Genomic DNA, 25,242 nt, shown 5'->3' on the forward strand with positions numbered 1-25,242 from the left:
AGTCAGATTTGTTTCTTTCCTGTTTACATTTTTTGGTCAGTCTACTAAATGGATATGTATGGGCTGCATTTGACAGCACTAACCTTGTGTGGGGCTTGCTGTTCTGTGTCACCACTGTGTACATGTGTGCTCCTGTGCAGGGCTGTGCAAGGGTGTTCCTCCACCATCAGAGAAATCCCATTTCTTGGCTTCCCACACTTTTCTGGATGAGCATTATTTGAATGCTTCTATTTATTTTGAAGGCTGGAGGGGAAAGGCAGTTTGCTGGCAAAAGGAAACATCTCTGGCCTCTGGCTTCTCTTTTTACTTAAGTGTAGTCCTGTTTATCTCCTATTCACAGCTTTTAGGTACTTTGGTAGTGAGGTGGTCAAAAGAGATGGTTGTGGCTTCTGAGAGTGGCATGTCCTGTTCCAGGACTAACTTCCCCTTCTCTGCCCTGCAGGCTGAGGTTTGTAGGGAAAAGAGCACCCTTGTCACTGCCTGGCTAAAAGCTTTGAAAGAATGTGCACTCCTTCTTTTTATAAACTGAACATTTGAGGGTGTTTTTGGTTAATTTGTTTAAGAAGTTGTCTTTCTGTTTGTGTACTTGGAGGTGATGCTGTTTTTGAAAAACTCTTGTATCTTCAGGGTTTGTATTGGCTATAATAAAATTATTGTGGAAGTGGCAAGGAAATAACCTTAATTCCATTTTCTTACACTCTTAATGTGATTGTAGATAGCCATAATAGAGGAAGCACTTGTCCATTGCATGGGTTCTGAAAGCTGTGGGAGCAGGGAAAGCTCCTGTGTGTTCAGAGTTGGGTTTTTGAAGCAGGACCGGCAGCCTTTCATTTAACAGCATCCTGTGCATTAGTACAAGAGAATTCTGCTGTGTGCCTTTTATAAAAGTACCATATGACTTAAATTTTAACACATTCTGCTGCTTTTTAGTATGGTAGTGTTCATGGAAAATGTGCTGTAAGACTAGAAACATGATTGTGTTATACAGTTAATTAAAAATAAAGGCAGATTTTTAATATGAGCTCAGTCAGTGAAATACATCAACAAAGACTTTTTTGTTGGCTGTCAAGTGAGAAAAACAGAAAAGACTCAAATTCTTTCTCTAATATTTCCTTCCAGTCTGACTCATCAGTAGAAATTGTGAAGAGCTGCAGAAGAGAAGCCAAGCAGACAAGCTGATAACTCAAAGAAATACTCTTTTGAGTTTGGGGTTCAGAGTGGAGTCATCATGAGCGATGTTACCATTGTGAAGGAAGGCTGGGTACAGAAGAGGGGTAAGTTCTGCCTTTGCATGGAAAGTGCTTTCTAATGTCTCCTATACCGTATGCAATGGTGTCACATGGTTACACAGATGAATGTTCTTGATTTATCTTCTGGTCTGGAGCAGGCTAATCTGACCATTTGGTCAGATTCAGGCCTTGTTGGTATTAATGTGTCACCCTCAGAAGTGCCCCTGTTTGTGGGGGTGGCTGGCAGTGCAGAGGAAGTTGGACTCAGTCATTCCCTCTTCACCTTGGACCTTGTTGCTGCTGCTGTTGTTACCTGTGCATCAGAATAAGCTGCCTGTTGTGGCAGCTGGAAGAGGCACTAATAGAGCTGTGCACTCTAAGGTTGTCTGGAAGCTGCTGCAGATGTGACACTTTGTGGGAAATTTCCTAGATGCCAGAATCATTCAGTGTGGCTCAGCTTGTATTACAGATGCAAGTAGTCCCAGTAAAATCAACATAATACTTGCATAAAGCTCAGCATACACCTCATTACTCAGCAGACCTGGAAGCCATATGATTAAAGAATATGTTCTTAACTATAAGCCAGTATAAAGTATGATTTTCTGTTATATTTGAATTCCTGTGAATTCTTGAGATGTCTCTTTAAATTGTTTCACCATGTGATTTGCAAATTTGGGGAGGTTGCTGTATGTTCAGCTTTGAATGTGAAACCTCTAGAAATATCTGGCATTCATATCATGTGATGAACTTTGGATGAAATCTTCCATGCTTCATGCTGCTCTGCTTTAGGTTGTGGTTGCACACATGATTATTTTCAAAAAAATATAACTTCTCTCACAGAGAGGGGGTGATCTGGATTTTAGGGTGATTTATGCCATGAGTTTCTGTGATCCTAGCCCAGAAAGATTAGACTGAAATAGTGGGAACGAAATTACCCTTTAATTTACAAAGAAATGCTTTGCTTCAATAGCAGTGTGTGAAGACAAAGATCATTATTAGATTTGTTATTGCAGATTGACATTAAATGTCAGGGAAGGCAAGATAATGAGGGAAAAAGTTTATTATTCTTCTATTATTCTTGCATAAATTGTATTTCAGGAAGCATTATGGGTATTGTAAATGAAAATGAGCTAAACCATGTTAAGCTTAAGGCCTACTTCCTATTTTGGAGTATATACCTGTATTTATAACAAATAATATTTTATATGACAGGAACTATTTAAATTTTAAAATTATTTTCCTTTCCACCTTGTTGATAGTTACTCAATTTGGAGATCTGATTTCCTTTTTTGATTATTTAATATAAATTTCTTTCAAATGTATTTGAATGGCTAGGATGCTCCAAATAATTTTATTTTACATGACATCAGTTCCTTCAGGTAATATTGCTCATTCTTATTACAACTGCTGCGAACTCTGTGAGCACTGGATATGCATATATTAATTACTGGGATCCAGAAATGGACACTGAAATTCAATGTCTTAATATTTGAAATTCTGAAATGTTAAATAAAGGTTTTTTTTCTTACCCTGTTTTACTATCAATTAATTGAAGAAAAGGACACCAAGTTGACATTTTGAGGTCAATTTTATTAATAATTGTTTTCTTTTCCAATTAAAGACATTTCATGGCATGCATTTGTCCTTATCATGAATAACTTTGAATTTATCTTTTTCTTTGTGCTATACATAACTGTGTAGGTTTTAGTGGAAATTTTTCTAATTGCATCTAATACCATCCTTAATTTTCTTTGTCTGATTTGTTCTGGTTGTTGGTGGGTTAAAGTGTTTCTTTTGTTTGCTTCTGAAAGCAAAAGGAAAAGCATGGTCGTGTTTCACAATGCTAAGAATTTGTAAGCATTTAATTCAATGGTCATACATTTCATATGTAATGACAGCTTTTACTCTGACCTTGTTCTGGAGCGAGAAAATCAAAGTTGCTAAGTGCATTTGTTAAATTTTGCTAAGAAAAAGTATCCAACTTTAATCTATATTCTGAGAATACGCTCGGTAAACGCTTACTTTGGCAGCTAAATTTTCTCTGTCTGTGTAAAGAAGCATCGTGGGATTGGGTAAAGCTGTCTTGCTTCCACAAGTGATCATTCTGTTACAGTTTGGAAGTGAATTCTTTGATCATCAGCCCTTGCTAGGCATTGGCTCAGTTCACAGGCAGGTTTTGGTAGGTACGAGCCACGTTCTACTGGAGAAGGGCGACTGTGGGATCTCTTCTCCAGGCAGACACTGAGTGAATTCCAGCCCCAGTTACTGGTCCTTTGGACAGCCCCGAGCCAAGTGTATCCTGCAACACAAATTTCTGAGACCCCAGACTGAATGTATCTAGAAATAAACGTTGTAACCCTTCCTGCTGGGAACTTAGGGGCTTGGGCTGCATCACTTGACAGATCTGTTTCTGTTGTGCTGAATTATTTGGTCATGTGACTATAGCCCTGGACCTCTTAAAATTGTCCCCTTCAGCACTCAGTATGGTTTGTGATACAAGGAAAGGGAAAAAAAAATCCAACTTCTTTTTGTGATTCACAACCCAGTCAGGAATATGAGGATGACTTGAAGGTATTGGGATGAAAAATGGTTTTGAGGAGCTGTCTGATGAGATGGGCCATTACAAAGGCAAGTTAGGTGAAGTCGATGTAGAAATGAGAGGGGAGGACTAAAAATAGAGCTGGGGATTGCTCTCTGAATTGAGACTCTGCTAGAGAGAGGCTAGGGAAGGGTAGGGTAGGGTATGTTAGGGTAGAAAGGCTAGGGTATGTTAGGGCACCATGAATGGCTGTGAAATGCAGTGAAAAGATGTTTGCTTTATTGTTATTCTTAGTGCTGTATCCATGTCAGTAATAGAGGGCTGAGGGCTGTTGAGCACTAAAGCCATGTAGCCTCACATCTGACTCTTCAAAGACCTATTTTTCTGTCTGCTTAAATGAGGCACCCATTAAAGTATTAATGTTTTACTCAAAGTCAAGAAATGGCAGAATTAAGTTTTTTTGAGACTGATCATACTTGGGCTTTGAGTAGTCTTTAGGAGGAGCAGTTTCAGTGTGTTGAGACCAGATGAGATACTGTGGAAGAGTAAGCTGTTGTATATGAAAGGTAGAACAAGCAGAGATGACAGGCTGCAGGTGAGAACTTCGGGCAATAGAAGACACAAGACCCAGGGATAAGCAGTGTCTGAGAAGCTTGAGGAACCTTGGGTCCCAGGGGAAAGGAGACCCTGAAGCACAGAGGCTGGGTGTGCCTGAACAAGTAAAGCAGCCCAGCAAGAGCAGATTTGGAGAATGAAGTAATTGCTGATGGGGACTCGATACCTATCTACACTTAGTGCATTTGTAAGGTGAAGTGGGTGTTAATTTGGCCTGGCTTCTGTCTGTTTCTGTGCCCCTTTGGCAGTGGTAGTGCTCCTGGAGTACATTGTGTGGCTTTCAGTTTCATCTGAAGGGAGCCAGGTTTGTGCACTGTGGGACTGCTTCAAGCAGCAGAGGAAAGTGCAGTAACTAGGGTGGTGGGAGGATTTGCTGCAAAAGCACTTTCCTTATCTGAACTGAAGGACTGATTCAGATCCCTGTGAGACACCAGAGCCTGAACAAGTGGAGAGCCAGCAGAGCAGTCTCCTTAGAAAGGAGTCTCTGCTCAGGCGAGAGAAGAGTGGGAATGTGTTTTGTGAGAATGGCTTTATGGTGGTAATTCCCTGTCTTAGATCCAGGGACAAAGACCAAGCAGCTTATGGCCTGTGTCCACATGTGGCTGCAAAGATATTTTTGCAGTTCACTGGCTCAGTGAGGATAATTTTTATTTCTTTCAGTGTTCTCCAGTTATACCTGTAGCCAGATAAGGAGAGAGATGCATTGTCTTCCTTTATGAATTTACTTTTTAGATGACACTGACAATTTTCCTTGTAATGCATACAGATGAAAGGGAAGCAGTTTTGACTAAAAACCTTAAATAGAGTGACCTGAACCTTGTTGCTGATACACAGAAATTAAATATTTGACATTATTGCAGTTTGTGTAAGCACTCTGCAGTAATTGCTGAAATGACTTTGACATTTTGGATTTGCAGAGGACAATGTTTTGCAGAGTATCTTTAAATATATGTAAAAGTTATTATCTTTAATTTTACTTAACATGGTTTTATTGTATTTACTAAATTAAATTTAATGATTTGCAGAAAGGGATATGTTTTTAATTTATCAGTTTGGAAACAGATTTTTTTTAAAATTATGAACATGCCTAGTGTGATTAGGGCTATATCATTGCAAAAGTGAGTTTTATGGATATAATTAATGTGGTATTTTTTCTTTAAAGCCAGAGTTTTCTGAGTTGTAGGCTTGACCTTGTCTGTGGTCTATAATAGTCACAACAATTAGATTTAAGAATCTTTCATAACTATGCTTAATTGCAACCTAATTTCTTTATATATAACCTGTGCACAGAATTTCAATTAATTTAAACATATGAAAAGAGTTAAGAGTCTCTGTTACCATGTTATTGAAAGATCATTAGGGACAAAGAAAGAATTGACACAGATGCTAACTTTTTAAAGGACCCAGTTTTATATTTAACATGTTAGCTAACTTTGTCTTTAATTGAAAGAGCAAGGCTTTGGTTTTGGTGAGGATGTACCTAGTGTGTAAGGCACAGCACATGGCCAAATCATTGTTTAAAGTCAAAGCAATGTGTTGCCAGTGCCACCCTGATGCCTGACCTCTGTCTGGGCTTTGTGCTGCGTGGTGCATTGGGTAAAGCAGCTTCCCATGGCAATCTCCACGTGACTCACATGGTACATGGACCAGCATTCCAGTTTTGTAGAGAGGGAACCAGAGTCCAAAATTGTTGTGGCTTAGCTGTAATAACTTAAGAAGTTTGATGTAATGTGTAATGAGATAGTGGTATAACTTAAGAAGTTTCATGTAATGAGATAGTGGTAAAAAACCAGATGTCATGAACTTTCCTGGAATGAGATGGTCCTGTAAATAGTGTATCATTGAAGTACTGTAACAAGATTTTTCACTCAATGTTATTATTTTTTTTTCTTTTTAAAAATACCTTTAATAACTTCTTAGTATCTGAAATTGAAGTAGTGTTAGCATTTCTAAACTCATGAAGTAGTGTTAGCATTTCTAAACTCATACAGTTCATAGAATGTGTTTGATTTACTGTGATGAGATTGACTCAGCTCTGCTTTGTTTTCATTTTTGAGATTCAGGACATTATGCAGGTATCATGGGATTTTGAGAAATAACTGTGTGGAAAATATTTACTATTGTTATATCTTCTATCAAGAAGAATAAATAGCATAGTGGAATGAATCTGTTGTTCCAAATAGTAATAGAATTGTTGTTTAAAGTACAAATTATTTATAGTCTTAGGGTAACATGTCTTCTCCATCCTCCTCCTGGCTGAAATCCAGAGAAAGAACTGTATTATTTCATGTAGTGGACATTGGGTTTTACAGTTGAACCAAGACCAAACAGATGTTAATTTTGGAAATACACTCTGGAGATTGAGTTCATGTGGTATGTTTGTGGCTTTTTTCGCCTCTGTTTGTTTTGTTGGGGTGTTTTTTTGGGGTTTTTTTGTATGTTTTTTAATGGGGGCATAAATGCCTTGATTGGAAAATTAATTTCAGAAGTTATGGTATTAATTGAGTGTTATTCACAACCTGTCAGAAATCTTGTTTGCAGATTGTCTGAATTATTTGAGCAATTTAGCACACCTCTAACAAAGATGAATTTAAATAGACTAAGTTGAACATCTGCTACACAAAGTAGAAGAAATGGAAATAATTTTTTTCTAATTGTCTTAGCAAATAGTAGTTTCAGGTAAAGTCTTGATTGATAACTTGAAACTAAATAAGCCTTTCATATTGTAGTTGTTCTACTCTAATTCTATCTAATTTATGCAAAATGTGAAGTTCCAACAAAATATATGAATTTAAAAGAGGCAGTTGCATGTGGACCAAAGGGAGGAAAAATAGTAGTGTGACATTTCTTATATCCTATTCTTATATGGTAGCTAGATTTTTGTTTATTTAATTCCCAGATAGTTAAGAGATTGCTGTATCTTGCACTCAGTGTAGAAATGGATTTAGGTAAATCTGTAAAGTCGCTTACGGTCATCATTCTTTGGAGTTTTTTGTTTGTTTGTATGTTTTTGTTGTTATTGTTGGGTTTTTGTTGTTTTTAGGTTTTGTTTGTTTGGGTTGTGTTTTTTTTTTCCCCCACATACACTATGAGCAGAGATCTATGTATTTAGGTGCTGTTTTCCTGCAACTACCCTGCTGGGAGAGGAGACTCTGAGCCCTTTCTCTGTCCCACTCACTTTGTAGTTGACTACCCAGATCATCCTTTTGGAATAGTTATAACCTTTTTATCCATACTTTTCCTTGAAGAGGATCAGAACCATATGAAAATCTTAAACTTGTTTTAACTAGGATGAGGTGCTCTCTTTGCTAAATAACTTTATTCCAGATACTTTTTATGTAATGCATAGCTGAGTGTAATTATTGCAACTCTCCACCTTGCATTATTACCAGTTTCTGTTCTTAAAGGCAGCTTGCAATAGAAATTGAAGCATGAAATGCAAAGTATTTTAAACAGTCTCAGGATTATCCTTGTTGCAATGTCCTTGTTGAATGCCAGTGGTTGATTAATTTTTAAATTTTTTAGAATTGTTTTTATTTCATTGTAACTATAATAGAGACTGTTACCAGTTTTTAAATGGCTGTACAGTTTTGATTCTCATCAGTAAAAATGGAGCTTTCATATATGGAGCTGTACTGTAGATGACAGTGGCTAAAATTCTGTTTGTTTGTGTTCCCTGCAGTTGCTTGTAAGGCATGTTTCTGGTGCTTATCACTTTGGGCATAAAGCTTTTGCATATCCTGAGTTTTGTGGTAGAAAAGTGCTTTTGCTATTTCTGACAGCAACAGGCTGCTTGTTCCACAGGAAGATACCTGGGCAGTGAGTGTTTTGGAGTATTCTGGACCCAGTGGCCTTTCATGTTCTTGTATGTCTGTTCCATTTCCTGTGTAATGGATACTGCCCGGTTGCTCACGTTCTGAAGGTTTTCTCCATTCATGCTGCTTTTTCTTACTCACACTACTTAGTTACCCATGAAGCAAGGTTAAACATTTTCTCTTGCAGGGATTAGGGAAGCAAGAGGTTAACAATTCATTGCCCTTTTCCTGCTCACAACCCTTTTGGCCTGGCAGTAGTGCTCGGCCAGCAAAGGTCCAAGGCATGCTGTTGGGGAAGAATTTGAGAAACCATTTGGCAAATACATGTTTTCTGTTTATTAAAACCTGTACTTCTTACTTGAAGCTTAAATAGTCATACTGTACCTTTGGCATGCTGTACATTGGTAACATTGGTTATACGTGAAATTCCTTTGTGTTTGTGTTACTTTTTCATTGTTTTTGTAAGGATAATATGCTTGCAATACCAGAATTTCTGATACCTGGTAAAAATCATCCTCTCTCAATATACCTGCATGCCAGTCCAGCAAATCTCCCAAGTCTTTGTGGTTTATTTTATTTCAGAAGCAGTCTGTGTACCTGTTCTTCTCACCTCAGCTAGGTCAATCAGCTTGTGCCTCTGTGGGAACCACTTCTTTAATGCTGTCCCTGCTGTAATCGTCAAAAACATTATTGAGGTTAGCAGCTGTGACTTGAAACTAGGTTCTGAAAAAGTTGTGGGACTGGACCAAGAACTCAGAGTTTTAGGGCATGAGACAAATGAGACTGCAGATTGAGATATTGAGAATAAGCTTTTTTTCAATAAAGAAACTTCAGGGAGAAGACCAGGAAAATTTTATAACCACTCAGTGCTGTCTTGCTTGTCTTTTGTTTTATAAGAGGAACTGTTGACCCTTCATGAGCATCTCTACAAAGTGTAGACAAAATGAGAGGCTTTTTTCCATTAAGACATGGAAAGATGCTGGAAGTGAGTGGGATCTGTTCAATCTCCAAGTTCTTGAGAGCAGTTTAATCTAAATTGCAGGCAGAACATTGTTGCTTACTTTTAACAGCACACAGTTTAACTTGCTCTGGGAGGGATTCCGCTTCCCAGGATAGGACTCCATCGGCATAATAGAGGCAGATCTGTTGAGACATGCTTAGATTTTGGTTCAAGCTACATGTGAATGTTTCCAGAGCTTTGCTTTGGATGCACTGGCACGTCTGTCCTATGGACTTAGGAGCCCCTCGGCAGTGGGGATGGATGAGTGGTGGTCACAGTGTAAGCCACAGCTTGTAGTAGCTGTTAATTGGGAGATTCCTTCAGATGTATACTCCTTATCTGTAGTGTTGGTGTACCTCCAGTCTCATTTTTCCAGCGCTCTTTAATACCATCTCCGACTACTACTACTTACTCTTACTTTATCTCTCAGGTAGTCTATGTTGTTATTGGTTCCTTCCCTCACAGCTCAGGGCTTTGTTAGCTTACTTTATATAAACCTGAGTAAATTTCTTTGTAATCAGATAATTGCAACTGATGTCTTATTTACTGTAAATTCTTAGTTTATAGTTTGCTTTCTAACCAAGTGCTTTCTTAAAAGCTGATAGGAAGAGATGCCAGAACACTGATAAGAAAACACATTTTGTTTTTCCAGATCTTCTAGATCTTAATAAGATCACTTATAAATTGATGACTGTCTTGACTTCAGGAGTAGTCATCCCAAAAATATTGAATTACAATATGGTATCATATTAACTGTGTAAAATTAGAAAGTTTCCAGTTTCATTAGTTGTTATCATTTTTGCATAGAAATTCTAAATTGTGTAATCCTCAGTTATTTACATTTGAGCAGTTGAAATGCAAAAAAAATAAACTGCAATTTTATTTTAGAAATTCAAAATTTCAACTTACACATGAATATTTTAAATGAATTTTTGTTGTAAATATTGTATTTAAGATCCCTTTGGATGGTTTTCAATCTCAGGATCTTATACTTTTAATTTATACCATGTGCATCAGATAGTCTTTTATCAACATTGCCACAATAAGAAAGTTGCTGTAACCAGAGCAGTCTTCACAAAAAGCTGCTAATTAGGCTGAGGTACTGAGAACCACACCACCAGCAAGAGATTTGAGGGCTACTGGATACAAATGCTCTGTGATTTTGGTTGTGATAAATTTATGGACAACCTAGTTCATAGTGAAGGAAGACATGTAAGATGGTAAATTATATCAAAAACTGGGCCAGTAGTACCTTAAATTTGGCACTCAGTGTTGTGGAAACCTGAATTTGTCCGAGTCACAGTTTCCCTTAGAGTAAACTGAAATAGTATTGTTACTTCACCTCAGAGACTTCCTGAATGTGAGTTTGTTTATCTTTGTGAAACTCTAAATGCCTTACATTACAATATTCAGGCTTTTAAAAATAAAATTTTATATAATTGAAATATAATTTTTGTATATAGGAAGGAAAATCAATCTAATAGTTGAAATTAGTCTGAAAAGTCTGAATGAGGAGAAGTGGATTTTTTTGTCTTTTTTTATCCTGACACATTGCAGAAGAAGAGGTAAAATCTGTTAGGTCATACAAAGAGACAACTTGTTAAAGAAAATGAAAAAATCTTGAGGTTAGTTCTTTTGTTAGGCATCTTCCAGAGTGATTGGAGGAAACCCTTGAAAAATGATCCTTGGGAGAGTGTAATCTGGAGGAACGTGACAGAATCTCTGCCTGTGCCTGCACACTTTTGAGCTCATGAAACTGCAGATGGATTAGTGGTATAACTTTAACACTCATAAAATCTCCTTCAAAGTAGTGTGCTTCTATATAGCATCTTTTGCTTTACTTTGAGGCTGGTATTCACTCTGTTTTGAACTTTGTTGGCTTTTTTAATATCATGCCAGTTTATGCACGCTGACTAATACATTGGAAACTTTTCTGAACAACTTTATTCTTATCTTGAGAAACAGCAGCAGCTACTTTATTTTAATTAGAAGCTTGCAAACTTGCCCCTGATGCTCTTCCATGTTTACTTGAAACTGAAGTGGAAGCTGTTGCTGAAATGGGGGAAGTGTCATGTCCTCCCCTAGCTTGGTTGTGTTGGCACTTGTGCTCATAATGGTGACATGGTGAATCATACCAGGAAATTTATCTGGCTGAAAATAAATCTATTTTTATTGTCCCAGCTAACTTTCAGATGGATAATTTCCCTGACCTGACTCACCATGGAGCTGCACAAACAGCAGGGCTGGCAAACAGGGGAATGGGAGAGCAGCCACGTGGAGGGGCAGGAGAGCTCCCTGCTAGGGGCAGCCCCCACCTTTGCAGGAGTGAATTGGCCACAGAACTGCACCTAAACCTTATATTGTCACTGCCACAGGGATGTGGCACAGCTAGCTTGTATTTCAAGAGGGTTTTCTTTGAAATTCATGTTTGGAAAAGGACCATTGATTTATTCTGTGCTAGTCCTAAATGTGATGGAATTAAAAAATGCCACCAGGAGGGTTAGCTAATTCCTATTCCTGTGTGATTATAGATTTTAAACAAACAGAAACGTTTCACAGAAGAGTGGCTTGGCTAATGTCTGGAACATTATGTGGTTCCTTAATCTAAATAATAGAGTAGCTTTGTAATCCTCTTGTGTTTATAGCTTGAAAGGTGTTTAAAAAGTGTATTTTAACAAAAAAACCTCTCAAAGTTTATGATAGACAGGTACTCTTCTGAGGTTAGTGAGTTGTTGGCTTCTAGGTATTATTGCAGATTAAAATTATACTTGCTGGTTGTCTGAGTTCAGAATATTCATAATGTGTTGGTGGACAATCAGTGAAACTTCAGATAATGTTAATTTGTGAGCCTTGAGTTTTCTTGTAGATTTTCTGCTATATTAGGTCAAATTCTTATAAAGTAGGCTTTGTCTGAATGTCATTCTTTGCAATGAATAACCTGTTTCTGGGTTTGCTTGGTTATGTAACAAAGTTTGGAGAAGGATCACATTCTTTGATTTCAACTTACACATGAATATTTTAAATGGAATTTTGTGGTAAATATTATATTCAACATCCCTTTGGATGGTTTTCAGTCTCAGGATCTTATACTTGTAATTTATACCATGTGCACAGGATTTTATGTGGAACTGCTGTTGGCACCAAGAGGCTTATGTAGAGATGATGAACATTTCCCTTTCCAGCTATCCTTGCTCCAGAGGTGACAGGGACTTGCTGTTATTTGCAGCTCTGTGAACAACCATGCTGATATTAGATGAAATAGAAAACTTCCTTGGCAAATGAAATAAACTAAGTCAAAACCCCCAAATGACACCAAACCAGCTGGTTTTAGGGATTCTTTCAAATACCTTGTGTTCCCCTACATCCTCTCCAGGATGAAGATCCAAGAAGTTAGCTGCAGATATTATTTAGTCTACAAATGAACAGCTGGGAAAACAGTTATAGCATGTTATTTGTGGTGTGTAAGAGCTGTGTCATACTTAGTAATGTATTTGTCTGAGGTGTTTTTTGTGCCAGCTTCCTGCATATCCATATAGTCATTAATAGATAATCACACAGGTGTTGAGTGCATTGGAGGTGAGGTTTTAAAGGATCTGCTGTAGATAGCAATAATAATAATAATACCAATACCAATAATAATCTTAATACATTATTACTATTTTTATTGCTATAGTTATCCCCCTCCTTCAATAATAAAAACTCTACCCACACAAATAAGGTCACATTCTAAAAAAAAATCTAACATTAATAGGTTTTTTGGTTTTTTGTTTTTGAGGAACATGCTTCAATAATTTAACTTATTCTTGCATAAGAATATAAAATCCAAATTTGTGTTGGTTTCTTGTAATGGATTTTCCTGTAAAAAAGGTAGCAAGTTGGCACTCCAGAGCAGAATAAAATAAATAGGGACAAAAAGACTCTTTATGGGGAGGCAACATGAGTGCAGAAGCATCATTGTGTAGTCATCCAGAGTGTGTCTGACCTTTCCTCACAAAAGGAAAGTATCTCTGTTAATTTTGGTGTAATTCAGGAATTTTGGTGGATAGAAAACTACAGGTTGTTGTATTCAGTGAAATAATTGTCACTGGTAAATTACCTCACAGTAAGCATTTGTATTTTTGTAGTAAATACAATTATGCATGATAGCTTCAGCATATTAATAGCCTTTCCTTTCTTGCAATCCACTGTATTCCTTAAAAGCCATCTGTGGTTCGTGAGCTGTTGATGTCAATATATTTGTAGCTTTCGCATAGAGGAAAGTTTTGTATTGATTACATGCATGGTTTATAAAAGGGGTAGCTCTTGTCTTTTGGCAATTAACTTATTTAAAAATGCTCCAAAAACCTTGCCATCTTTAGAGTTCCTTAAAAATCTGCTTGTATTTCTTCACTTAGAGTGTGGCATTTTATTTTTTTAACACACAAAGCAAGAAATTAATCTATTTTAATCTTTTCTCAGAATAAATAATTATTAGGAATTACTCTTTACTGAGAAATTCCATGCATCATGATTTAGCCAATGTCTGAGGAATGCAGTGTTGCTGTTTAGAGCACACCCAATAGGAAGAGAGTGGTGGTTGAAAACGTGCCATCTGAAACACAAAAGGTTTCAGTGTGCATAAAGCCTTGCAGAGATTTAGAATCAGGAAAATAGAACTCAATAAAGCATGTGAAGTTCACTTAAGTCCTCACTGTGAGAAAAGAAGTGTCTTTTTAAAAATCTTAACTGCATTAATGTTTGTTTTAAATGATGGAATGGTGTGAGCTGCTATGGAGCCTGTGGTATCAAACAGGTACCCAGGGCAGTGAAGATCAGGAGAACTTTCTCAGAGTGTTGTAGGATAATCTGCAAGGAAATAGCCTTTTATGCTCATGCTGTGCTGTGCAGCACTCTTTTTTTTTTGAAGGGAAGATATGCATTGATGGTCTCAGCTTCTGTTGTAGTTAGAGATTCTGTTCCTGGTTTGAAATTATAGAAATGCAAGTACTGGTAATGTTTTCAAGATATTTTTCTTTTGATTCATACTGTAACTCTTACTGGATATTTCTGGTGTAAAAATCTGTCATTACTTTTGCCACAGTTGCTCTCTGGCCTTGTTTGAAAGAGTTACTGGTAAATGCTACAATATTTGGATGGCTCTAAGCAGCTGATGAACCTGCTGAGATTGGTAAAATGGGAACGATACAGAGATTGGAGAAATTTGAAAGATGGGTTAGGTAGGCTGGGAAAGTGAGCAAGTTTGGTATGGAAATGAGGTACCTCTATTGCTGGATAAAACATCAAGGAATAATAAAGCGGAGAAAGTTTAATGTGGAGATAGGGTTTCAGAAAAAAGTACTGAAAGCTTGCATTGCTAACGGGGACTGGTAATTTTTATTTACTTAAGAAAGCATGAAATGTCTGAAACAAACAAGAATTCCATGCTAATTGCAGTAACTTTTGTAATGCTGCAGAGCATCCTTGTCTTTCAGTGTTGAGAAGATGAAGTTCAAACCATTATTTTTTGTTTGTTTGGGTTTTTTTTTAGTCCTTTGTGTATAATACTATTATATAAGGAAAAAATATAGACAGATAAAAATTTTCCCTGAAAACTCCCAGCTCAAAGTCTGCACTGGAAAGTGAAAGAATACAAGAAAGGAATAAATTTATATATCTTGGTAGTAAGGTGCCTGTCATCTGGGGATTTCAGTAAGGAGCTAGCATTACAAATTGGCAAGGCAGCAGTTTCATTTACCAACTAAATAAGATACGGTCATAAAAATCCATGTTTTAAAGACCAGGGTGTGAAACTTCAACTCAGATATTGCTTTCCATCACAACATATGGATGTGAAAGCTGGAAATCCAACAAAGGTACAGACATCTAAATGCCTTTGAAAGCAAATGCCTTAGAAAAATACTATGTATTAAATGGAATGAATTTATAACAGATGCCAAGATTCATTAGACAGCTCAAAAACCCCTTGGCTCTAAAGTTATCCAGAAAAGAAGATGGAATTATCATCTGGAACATATGTTAAGAATGAAGCCAGAGCATCTGTCATGGAAAACATGCCACTGGGCAGCTGGAGGAACACTCAAAAAGCACCAGCTGAAAGAGTCTCTCCATCGAACGACACCAAAGGTAAAAAGGCTGTGGGACATCACACTGGATGTGTGAGGAGAGGTTCAGAGCAGACAAAAACTGCACAGGGCTTTTTGGCTCTTTGTGGGTTTTTTCCACTATTATAAACTGAAGAGTTTTAGGTTGTTTTAATATTGCAGAAGCAAGGAGTGATTAAAAGTAGAAGGTCAGAAGTAAAGAGTACAGGTTATTAAGTAGAATATTTAATTATAATGTATTTTAGTTTATTTTAGAATTTGTATGTAATTTCAGTCCTGAAAAGAGAAATGAGATTGTGTAATTAAATAAATCTTCAGATGCATTCCCACTGATTAGCTTAATGTATAATAGAGCATTCAGGATTATTTAAATAAAAATCCAAGCTTATTTTATCCAAGTAACCTACAGTTGATGACAGTACTATGGATTACCTTTTCTCTGAGAACCCTTGCTCTTATATTTTTCTACTTTTTTTGCTTCATAGGAGTTCTAGAATTTCCAAACCAGCATCTCTCTGCAATATAGTGTCTTTTAACTTGCCCTGCTAGGAGCCTAATGTTACAAAGGTTTGTGTTGGAAACTGCAGAACTTGAATTTATGAAAGACTTTTAGTTGAAATGGAAGCTTTTAAATCTGTTATCTCAATCTGTCTCGCTCATGCGTTATGCAAAACATTTTATTAAATGTTACGATCTCAACAAAGTTTGTCCAAGTAAGCATTCAGTAATTTCTTAGATTTGGTAAATAGATTTGGTTTGTGTTTTATTTTCCCCTTGTGATATTCAAGGGGGGGAAGAAAATCTCCCAAACAGGGGTGTGGGGGTGTGTTATGGTTTTTGGTTTTTTTGTTTGTTTCCTTGGTTTCTTGGATGTGTTCTTTTTTGTTGTTTTGTCTTGTTTTGTTTGTTTGTTTTTATTAATTTGGGTTGTTTGTTTCTCCCCCTCACTGAATCATCTCACTGATCCCAGCCTAGCACATGGGAATGAGTGTATCCTGTGAGAAATTTGAACAGCTCACTCACCTTCTAGATGCATCTTATGATTCTAAGTAGTGAGCTAAGACTGTTAGTTCCACTTAGCAGGATAACAAGTTTAGGCAAAATGAATAAGTCTTCAAACATTTCCAGTGTTTATTGATAGCTGCGACTTTTCTGCTTCTTCCACTTACAGTACCTGAGTGTTCTGGTGATTATTTATTAATGCCTCATAAAGGAGAGAAAGGCTTTCAAATGCAATTCAGCTGTACTTACAGGCTCAATGTCGAGGAAACAAAACTTGGTTTCATTTTTGTTCTTAAATATTTACAGATAGTATTTTTATCCCATTTACACATTTGGTGTTGGTGGAGCTCAGTTCAGATACCTTCCTCTCATGCACTGGAGGTAAAGCATCTACCTTTAGTCTGTCCTGCAGAGCCTGGATTTTCTACTTCCTCAGATTCTTCATCTGATTTATTGTGTAATCCAGTTAGGATTGTAGTTAAAACCAACACATTTTGTCAGAGGTTGTCCGCTCTGTCAAATTCAGAGCAGATTTCAGTTATGCTATATGAAAAAATTAATCCAGCATACTCCAGAATATCTCTTCTCCTTTTGTTTCCGTGGCCATTTCCTCTTTTGTGTGCATGGCAGTTGAAATTTCTGTGTATCCAGATTTTTATAGTGTACTTCTGGTAGTATTGAAGGCAAACTTAGAAATAATGTCTCTGGCAATAAAAGAAGTGAAAAGACATTGTGTAATATACTATTTCAAGTTATGTGTTGCCTAGAGGTTTGAAATGCAGTTGTCCTGTGCTCACTGCTAAAGATTTTTGCTCAAGAGTCCATAACAATAAAAAATCTTCAAGAGCTAAAAATACAGGATTACTGTATTCTTTGACCTGTGGTCAGAGAGTTGGCAGGAGTTGCCTTGTATTGTTTGTTCAAGGTTTGTTTGAAGAGAACAATTATAGGATGATCATTAAAAATATTGACATTTTTCAGGAGCAGAGGATTAAAAACACATCTTTAAGAAAGAGGGTTTTTAAGTATTAAGGTGGATTGCATTAAAGAAAGTAGGAACAAAAACAAAACATTGTTTAAATCTTAATTTGAATACTAGTTATTGAGGAAGTGGTTGTTTGTTGAAATTTTGCATATATCTGTGCATTTTCATTGTAGTTTTTGATAAAATACACTACAAAATTTAATTTAACATGATCTTGATCTCTTAAAAAAGATAGGCCACCCCTCCTTTTAGATCTCCAGTAGGATGAGAGGAATCCTTGGTGGATTTTTATCAAAGACTGTAGGAAGACTTCATCTCCCCAGTTTGATGCACAGTCAGAATCAATCTAGACATAGAGGGTGATAGTTAGGACTGAGAGGGTTTGCCAGGTTGATAGCCTTGAGTCAGTGATTCTCTGCTATTGAACTCTGGTTTGCACAGATGAGAGTATGTGGGTTCCCACAGTACAGCTCTGCTGAGCTTATGCCAGGTTTTTTGCTAAATTAGTTCTGTAATAAAATTGGAATGTTTCAGTCTTTGTCTTTCTGCTGTGTAGGGTCAGCACGCCTGCGTTGTTTTGTCCTTGTCCCTGACTGAACTTTATTCCTTTCATAGCTAGTTTGAGATGTTGTTTTGGGAATTGCCTGTGAAGGAGGACTGGCATTTCCCTCCATTTTCCCCTTGGATGTACTGCTGGGTGTAGTACTCATGCTCCTCCCAGAAACTATTTAAAGCAAAATAAAATTTCCCCTCCAGATGCACTTTTCTTAAAACCTAGGTGATCATCAATTTTATGATGTTTATAATATCTGATAAGGTGACTGTTATCAATGTCGTACCTATGATGACAAAAGAGTGCTTCCTGTGTATAAAAACTGTTTATTAAACAAATGGAGAGTTGCATTGTAGATACTCTTAATAAGATAATGGAGAAATGTATCACTTTCTCATAAACCTAACTAAGTTGGGAAAACTAGTCTCCTTATGTTGTAAACAGTTGTCCTTATGTTGTAAACCACCTACTAAAATAACTAGATAAGTGCAAAAGTATTGGTCTGTGTTTCCAACAGAGTGCTAGTTGAGATTATGTATTGACACATTTTTACTTGAGTTAAAAATATTGGAAGAAATTTTGAGTGTTAAAATTGTGTGTCCCCCATTTTGACGTGGACTCAAAACCAGAATAAGTCCATGCATGGTGTTTATTTTGGGTGTTCTTGAAAGCTCCAGTGATTATTATTATATACAAAGTAGTCCTGCAACTTAAACTTTATTTGGACCAACTTTCTAACAACATGTAGTCTAAATTTCCCTGCTGATCGTTTTTTGTACTGCCATCTGTAGATGTGAAGCACAATTAATCACTGTCCTCCTTATGAGACTCGCATATTTTAAGATGATTATATTCCGCCTTCCTCTTACTCCCTACCATATTCTCTGTTCTAGAATAAGCCTCGTTATTTTTAGTGTACTTCAAACTTGGTATTTTCTTAAAAATAAAAAAAAATCCCTATACAGTCTGGTTCTCTCAGGACCTTTACCAATTTAGTGGCTCCTCTCTTAATTTGTTAGTCCTCAAAATTTGTAAATGCTGATATTTCAGAGCTTTTCTCTTTACTAGATAAAAAGAATAAATTCTTTTTTAGTTATTTTTTCCTTGATTTGTGTACAAAATCTTTGGTAATACATAGCATAATGATATTTATCTCTTATGTTATTTGTCTTTTTTGTAACATCATTGCATTGCTTGTTCTTCACAGATTTTTCTAAGACAATGAAAAGCCTAAATCTGGACTATTGTAAAGAACTCTTGCTGTATCGGCATCTCTATACGTGACTGCCTTGTAACTGGATGATGGTTTTTTTGTCTTTAGAATGTTTATCCTGCTCTTTATTATTCTGTATCTGATTTGCTAAGAGCATCCTTATTCCAAAGGTGTTTTATTTACTGATCTCTTCTGTGGGGGTTTTATTTTTTGTTGGCAAATAGCTTTTTTTATTATACCCAAATAAATGATCTTTTCAGAGTGCCTGTGACTGTCAGCTCACTGATCAGCTAAAAACAGATTTCAGAGAGTGAGAAATTGAGAATTATTCTTCCTTCCATCATTTAATATGTTAGAAAAAAAAATCTAAGGCTTTTAATGGGTGGTGACATCAGTGTGATCGAGGATATTTTGATTGTTCTGGGAAGCTGGTGAATAACCTTCATATACTTTTTTTAATCTGTTGATTTCCATCAACTGTCATAGTGTTTTTATAATCTTATCTTTTATTAACACATCGTATTACATTTAAATTTGCCCATGACTTTTCTTGTGCTGAGGATTTTTAGTTTGTTTGCTTTAGTATATATTATAAAGAAAGCTGAAAGTAGTATATGACTGTAGGCTTTTAAATATTTTAATATTTGTTTCTATTTTGGGTGTTTCAGCAATTGTTAGTCTTCTCTGAAGAGACAGAGGACCTTTTTAAATCAAAATAATGTATTTTTGTGATGCTTTATTCCCTGAGAAAATAAAATAATTTTCTGTTTGCTTATATAAAGCTTACTGTTTCCACCAGAGGAAAATAAATATAGTGATACTCTGAACTGTCACAGGTGGTGAAAGTACCCTGAACAATGATCTACAAAATCTTCGAGCAGTGATCACTGCAGAAATCTTGCTTTGATAAGAAATTAGATGGTCTTTACTTGTGACCCATACTGTCCATTGTGATAGGATTACAAATTCTCTTTAAAAGTGAGTCTGTGCTTAGGTGGGAAGGTTATTTCTGTGATTTGCTTCTGTTTGAGAAGTTTGCTTTCAGGTTTGTGGTAGTGCTAATTTTACAGAGAAAATACATATAATATACATTCCATGTTGTTTTTTCTTTGTCTGGGGATGTGTGTGGTTTTTTTTTTTTTGGGTTTGCTTTGGTTGTTTTTGGTATTGTTTTTCTTTTTTCTCATTCTTGCTTCCCTGTTCCCTCCCCCATTTGTTTGCAAGAAGGGGCTCTCTGCTGTAATAGGTTTGGGCGTGGAGTTGATCCAGCAGAAAGAACTTTTCTGCTACTGTGGTCTCCTTGGCCATTACTTTATTCCAGCAGGTTGGAAGTGTGATTATATGGGAAATAAACTTCTGAAGTGCTTCCCCCCTTCCCTGTCCCTTGCCTCTAGCAGAACATCCTGTCTGTTCCTCAGCAGTGGGGTGCGAAACGTCTCCTGCACGTGTCCTGGCCATTCAGGAGATGCACCTCGATTTTTGGGGAAACTTGCAGGCAGTCTTCTGGCTGCCATCTCTGCCAGATAGCTCAGACTTTAGAGCTTGGGCGAGGTAATTCCTGGGAGAGCAGTCACACGTGGCTGGCTTCTGTAGCACAGGAGTTCACCTTGCTCCATTTAGCAGGCAGCGACAGACAGAGCGCGGCACCTGAGGCGACTGAGGAAGAGATAATCTTCTTACAACCCAGAACAAATCCCCTGGTGGAGGAGGATTCCTCCAGGTTCTGCCCTATTAAAAGGTGGGGATTTCCTGCAATGGGTAGGCTTTGCTCTGACAAGACACCTACTTTAGCAGGAATTTACACAGCAGTTGAGTCCCAAATGCAGACATCTGGAGGGTTTTGTTTTTTTTTTTTTAAAGAAAAGGTTTTCCCCATAAAGCAGTAATTTCTGACATTAAGTTCACAGCTTCAGACTTTGGGTATCTACAGAAATGTTTGGGATGCCAGCCCCCAAGCCATACCAGTCAGGTTTGACTGGCTGATCCCAGGTGCCCAATATATGGGTGCTAGGGATGTGCAGCCAGCAGTAAACTCTGTGTCTGATGGATGCTTGTCCTGATTTCCCTTCTTGCTGCTCCCAGTCCCAGCCCCCAGCTTTGCCTGATCTCCATCATCTAGGGCTTCAGACAGGATACATAGGTAAGCATGTACCTTTGAGGGCCTGGATTATTTTGGAGATGGCAAGTGCCATGTAGTGCTGAAATGGGGTATAAAACTTGGTATGATTTTTCTAGGAAGTTACTGTACATTTCCATGTAGATTTCTGCTTAAATTCAGTGCACTCTGTCTTCTTGTGATCAGTTTTTGTTGTAACATGGGATTTCACACTCCTTTTGTAGTTTTAGACTCACGTTCCCTACTTATTAAGCAAATTGGGTGTTTTAATGTGGTCCTACAAGTGCTCATTAAAGCTATTTTTCCAACAGCTGATCATTATTTCTTCTTTTTTTTTATTTTTTAAATTTCCTTTTTTTTTTAAATTTGAGAAAGCTAGCCAGCAGAGATTTTATTTCATTTGTTCTGTGTAAAGTAGTAATTTCCTTTTCCATTCTTTGTTCTTACAGCCTTTAAATGCTTAGAAATTTGTTTTCAGTTGCTGCAAGTAGCCTAAAAAAGTTTCTGTCTGTTTTATTCTTACCTATGGATGTGGCTGGATGCTTTGTTTATAGTGCCAGACACAATAAAGACTACATAATCAGCTAATGCTTTTCCAGATGAGTCAAGTGTTTTGGGAGTGTGAATCAGCTTTGAGACCTATTTCTTAATTTTGAAGTCACTCGTCTGAGAAGCATAAAACACAGGAATAGGAGAAGCAAGACCACTTTGCTGATAATGATTTTTTAAATTTTCATCAACTTATTTAAAAATCAAATTGTTTTTATTGAATGTGAGTGTCCAGTGGCCCAGTTGGCATTGTTTTCAGCAATCTAGATGATGCTTCTATTTAATGTGTGTTTTGACTGCATGCTGCATAAATGACTTTCCTGGATGAAAAAACCTTACATGAGCAGTCTTTTTGCAGTTTAACATTGTAAATTTTTTTCTACAGAACAAAAGCACACTGATATAGAAACCACCACTGAAGTAGTGTAAAATGGTGATGCTGGAGAAATTTTGAATCCTGACCTAATTCACTTTAACTTTGCAGTAGCAAATTTTGCCTTTTCTGCTTTTAGAGCTCATTTTGATAGGCATACATAATTTCTTCAGAAAAAATATGCAGGAAGAGCTGCATTTTTATTCCCTTCTATAAAGTAATGTTTGCTTAATGGTATGTGAGGATTGTGTTTGTGAACTAATACACTTTCACAAAGTACAAATTAGAAATTAATTATATTTTCAAATATTCAATTATTTTATCATATCTGAAAGGTTCTTTGCAGTTTGGTACAAATGTTGACACTATGAATATGATCCTTGTATGGAGAAATATTTTCATAGTTAGGCTGTAGTACCTTAATCTTTTGCTTTGTTGTCATTAGATTTGGATGACTTGAAACCTGATGGAAGTGTGGTGATAGACACAGATAGGAGGTAAAATGCTTACTTGTCCTTGTTGTCAGTATTTAGGGTGGAGAGGAGGTAAAGACCTGTGAGTAAAATCATTTCAGGTCACATCAGAAGTGCAAGCTGTGTCTTGTATTTCATTAAGGGAGTGTAAGGGAAACTGATAATAACTACTAAATATTTAATATATCTGTAATGATAAAAACTTTGCTAGTGAATACATTGAAAAGTTCATTATTGATTTCCAGATATTAAAATGATGTTTGTAAGACCAGACCGAAAATATGTTTAAATACCTGAGAGCTCTCCTAGAAATTTGTAGTGTTGTTATATGTGAACCTGTGAGCATACCTTAACATTTTACATGTACAGTGAAAGACTGCATAGATAAAAGTCTCAAGGCCTGTAGAAGTTGACTCAAACTCTGTGATGTCAGTCTGTAATGTAATTGAGTGCCTGTGTTCCACGGGAGGGTTTGCCTGCGAAGGTCTCTGATGTCTGTGCCGAGCCCGGTTGAGATGGATTTGAATCCCTGCCAGTGCATTTCTCTGGCGTGTTACAGCCTTGCTTCTTATAGTGGTACTTTTGCCTTGAACTGATAGATTTCCACATGGTACAGCACTGCCTTTTAAATACACATACTTTTGGAAATTGAGGGTGAAAAGTAATAGCAGAAAACAGAGCAAAGACCTGGACCTGGCAAAGGAACGCATCCTCTGCCTTCCAGCCGGTGCTGGGTTCCTTGGGGCTCCCTAGGGACCCCTCCTGCCTGTGCTGCTGCCTCTCAGGGACAGAAGGGCCATGTGGCTCCCTGCATCTCAGCAGAGTTTTGCTTGCATTCAGTCCCTATGACCTGTGCAGGTGGCTGCTCAGAGAACTTTAAGCTGGTGGAGCTGCTACTGAACCTGAATGAGTAAAATCTTTGTTAGTAAATGTGTTTTGTGTTCTGTCTCTCTTTTTGTCCCTTCTCTCTCTGGTCACCAGGATGTTGAAACATCAATACCAGAATTTTACACCCCTAAGGGTAGGGCTCCCTGTTTTTTTTTTTTTTTCTGAAGATACTGCTCCTCTGCTGAATGTATTAACTTTTTGTGGAGTCTGTGATGTTTACACCTCAGAATGTCTCTAACTATTCAGGTGCCTGAGTAGAGTTAGGGTCTGCCCTCAAATAATACGGAATTATGCTTATGTAGCTTACTCACAAAATAACAAGGTTATGTAATTTTTCACGTGCATAGTTCCTTTAATGTTAAAAATGGAAATTTTAAAGTCTACTGTTCACATAATTGCGAACTCATAAAATACAGACAAAATCATAAAATATTCTTAAAAGTGTGAAGAGGACAATTTATTGCTTACTTAGATGTGTGAAGGAATCTCACAGTATATTGGTGGTGTGTTTTTTAGAAATACTGTTACTCTAATTCAACCCACCTTGAGAACTGGAAATAAAAATCTTGATGCGAAACACACTTTCACAGCAGAAGAGTGCAGGTGCAAAATGGAAAAGCAAGCATTTTTTCAAGTGGCATTGATTGTTTTCTGTGCAATATGTAGGAACACCAGAATATTTTTAGATGAAAAAGATTAAAAAATTATCCATTGCTTTTGTGATAGCCTATATGTTTGGGTTAGTTATTTATCATTTGCAATATCCATAAAGCTATCTTAAGCATCCTAATTGGGTTTCAGCTTTTCAAAGGGAGGCTGGGAGGCTCTTGTGCAGTTGTGGCAGGGTGGTGGGGTGTGTGCAGCACAGCTGCTTTCTGATGTCAGTCGCTATTTCAATGACACGAAAGTGGGAGAGGAAGAGCGTGAAAAAGGCAGACAGTTTTAAAGAGAAAAAAGTGTCATCAGTAAGCAAATTATTTTTGCCTGTTTTGTTTTGATTAGGATATGAACTAACAAATAAAGTCTGATTGCTACAAAAGAAATTACATCTGGAGAATTTAACTGGGGCACTTTCAGAAACTTTTTGGTGAAATATGTCTTTTTTTGCCCCTCTGCTGGGAAAAGTCTGGATTGTCTTTGGCAAAAATCTTGGTAATGCACGTAATTCACCTGGCTTGCAAGCAGAACAGAATCCTTTCCTCTCAGTGCTCTCTGTTTGTTTGGATTTCAGTTTGTGCTGAGTTCAGGGACACTGGAAGAGTGATGGCTTTCCTGTGGAAAATGGGAGCAGCTACACGGGTCCATATGTAAGGCGCAAAGTTCTTGATGAGCAGGGTGAACATTCCTGGGTTTATTTCCTCCTTCTGTGGGCATCCTTTGGATATACTGATGATACTGTGGTATCTTTTGGGTTTTTATTTTCTTAAATTTTGTAGATATGAGTTGAAAGGAACACAAAAAATTTTTAGTGATCTTTGCTCTCAAAATTGTGAGGTGAAAATTGTTTCTTAAAAAACTTTCTCAGGCTGAACTGTTTCATTTTGGGTATGTCCACCCTGGCACATGGGTTTTGTGGAAAGGCAGGAAAAGTGAGTATCTGGGCATTGGTAGTGATGGAATTTTCTGGATTTTGTTTGTTTGTTGTTCTCTTTAAAAAAAAAATAATTGGAAACTATGAAAATTTTGGGAGGTCTTTATATATAAAAAAAGTGGTTAATTGAAATTATGAAATAGGTCTTTGGCCACTAAAAATCTGGACAACATTTATTAATGGTTGCCATAAAATCACTA

General features: G+C 37.0%; 1 protein-coding gene across 2 annotated transcripts in view; it reads left to right on the forward strand.

Annotated features, from left to right (window-relative positions):
* The window catches only part of AKT3 (AKT serine/threonine kinase 3), a 151,732-nt gene that overhangs the window by 11,447 nt on the left and 115,043 nt on the right, over positions 1 to 25,242 (forward strand). For both annotated transcript variants that reach the window (XM_064708837.1, XM_064708838.1), the window contains exon 2: positions 1,120 to 1,274. In XM_064708837.1, coding sequence (XP_064564907.1) covers positions 1,229 to 1,274 — 46 coding nt within the window. In that variant the 5' untranslated portion in view covers positions 1,120 to 1,228. The remainder of the gene's footprint in view (positions 1 to 1,119; positions 1,275 to 25,242) is intronic.

Source organism: Zonotrichia leucophrys, chromosome 3 (genome assembly GCF_028769735.1).
Source record: "Zonotrichia leucophrys gambelii isolate GWCS_2022_RI chromosome 3, RI_Zleu_2.0, whole genome shotgun sequence".
Taxonomy (NCBI): domain Eukaryota; kingdom Metazoa; phylum Chordata; class Aves; order Passeriformes; family Passerellidae; genus Zonotrichia; species Zonotrichia leucophrys.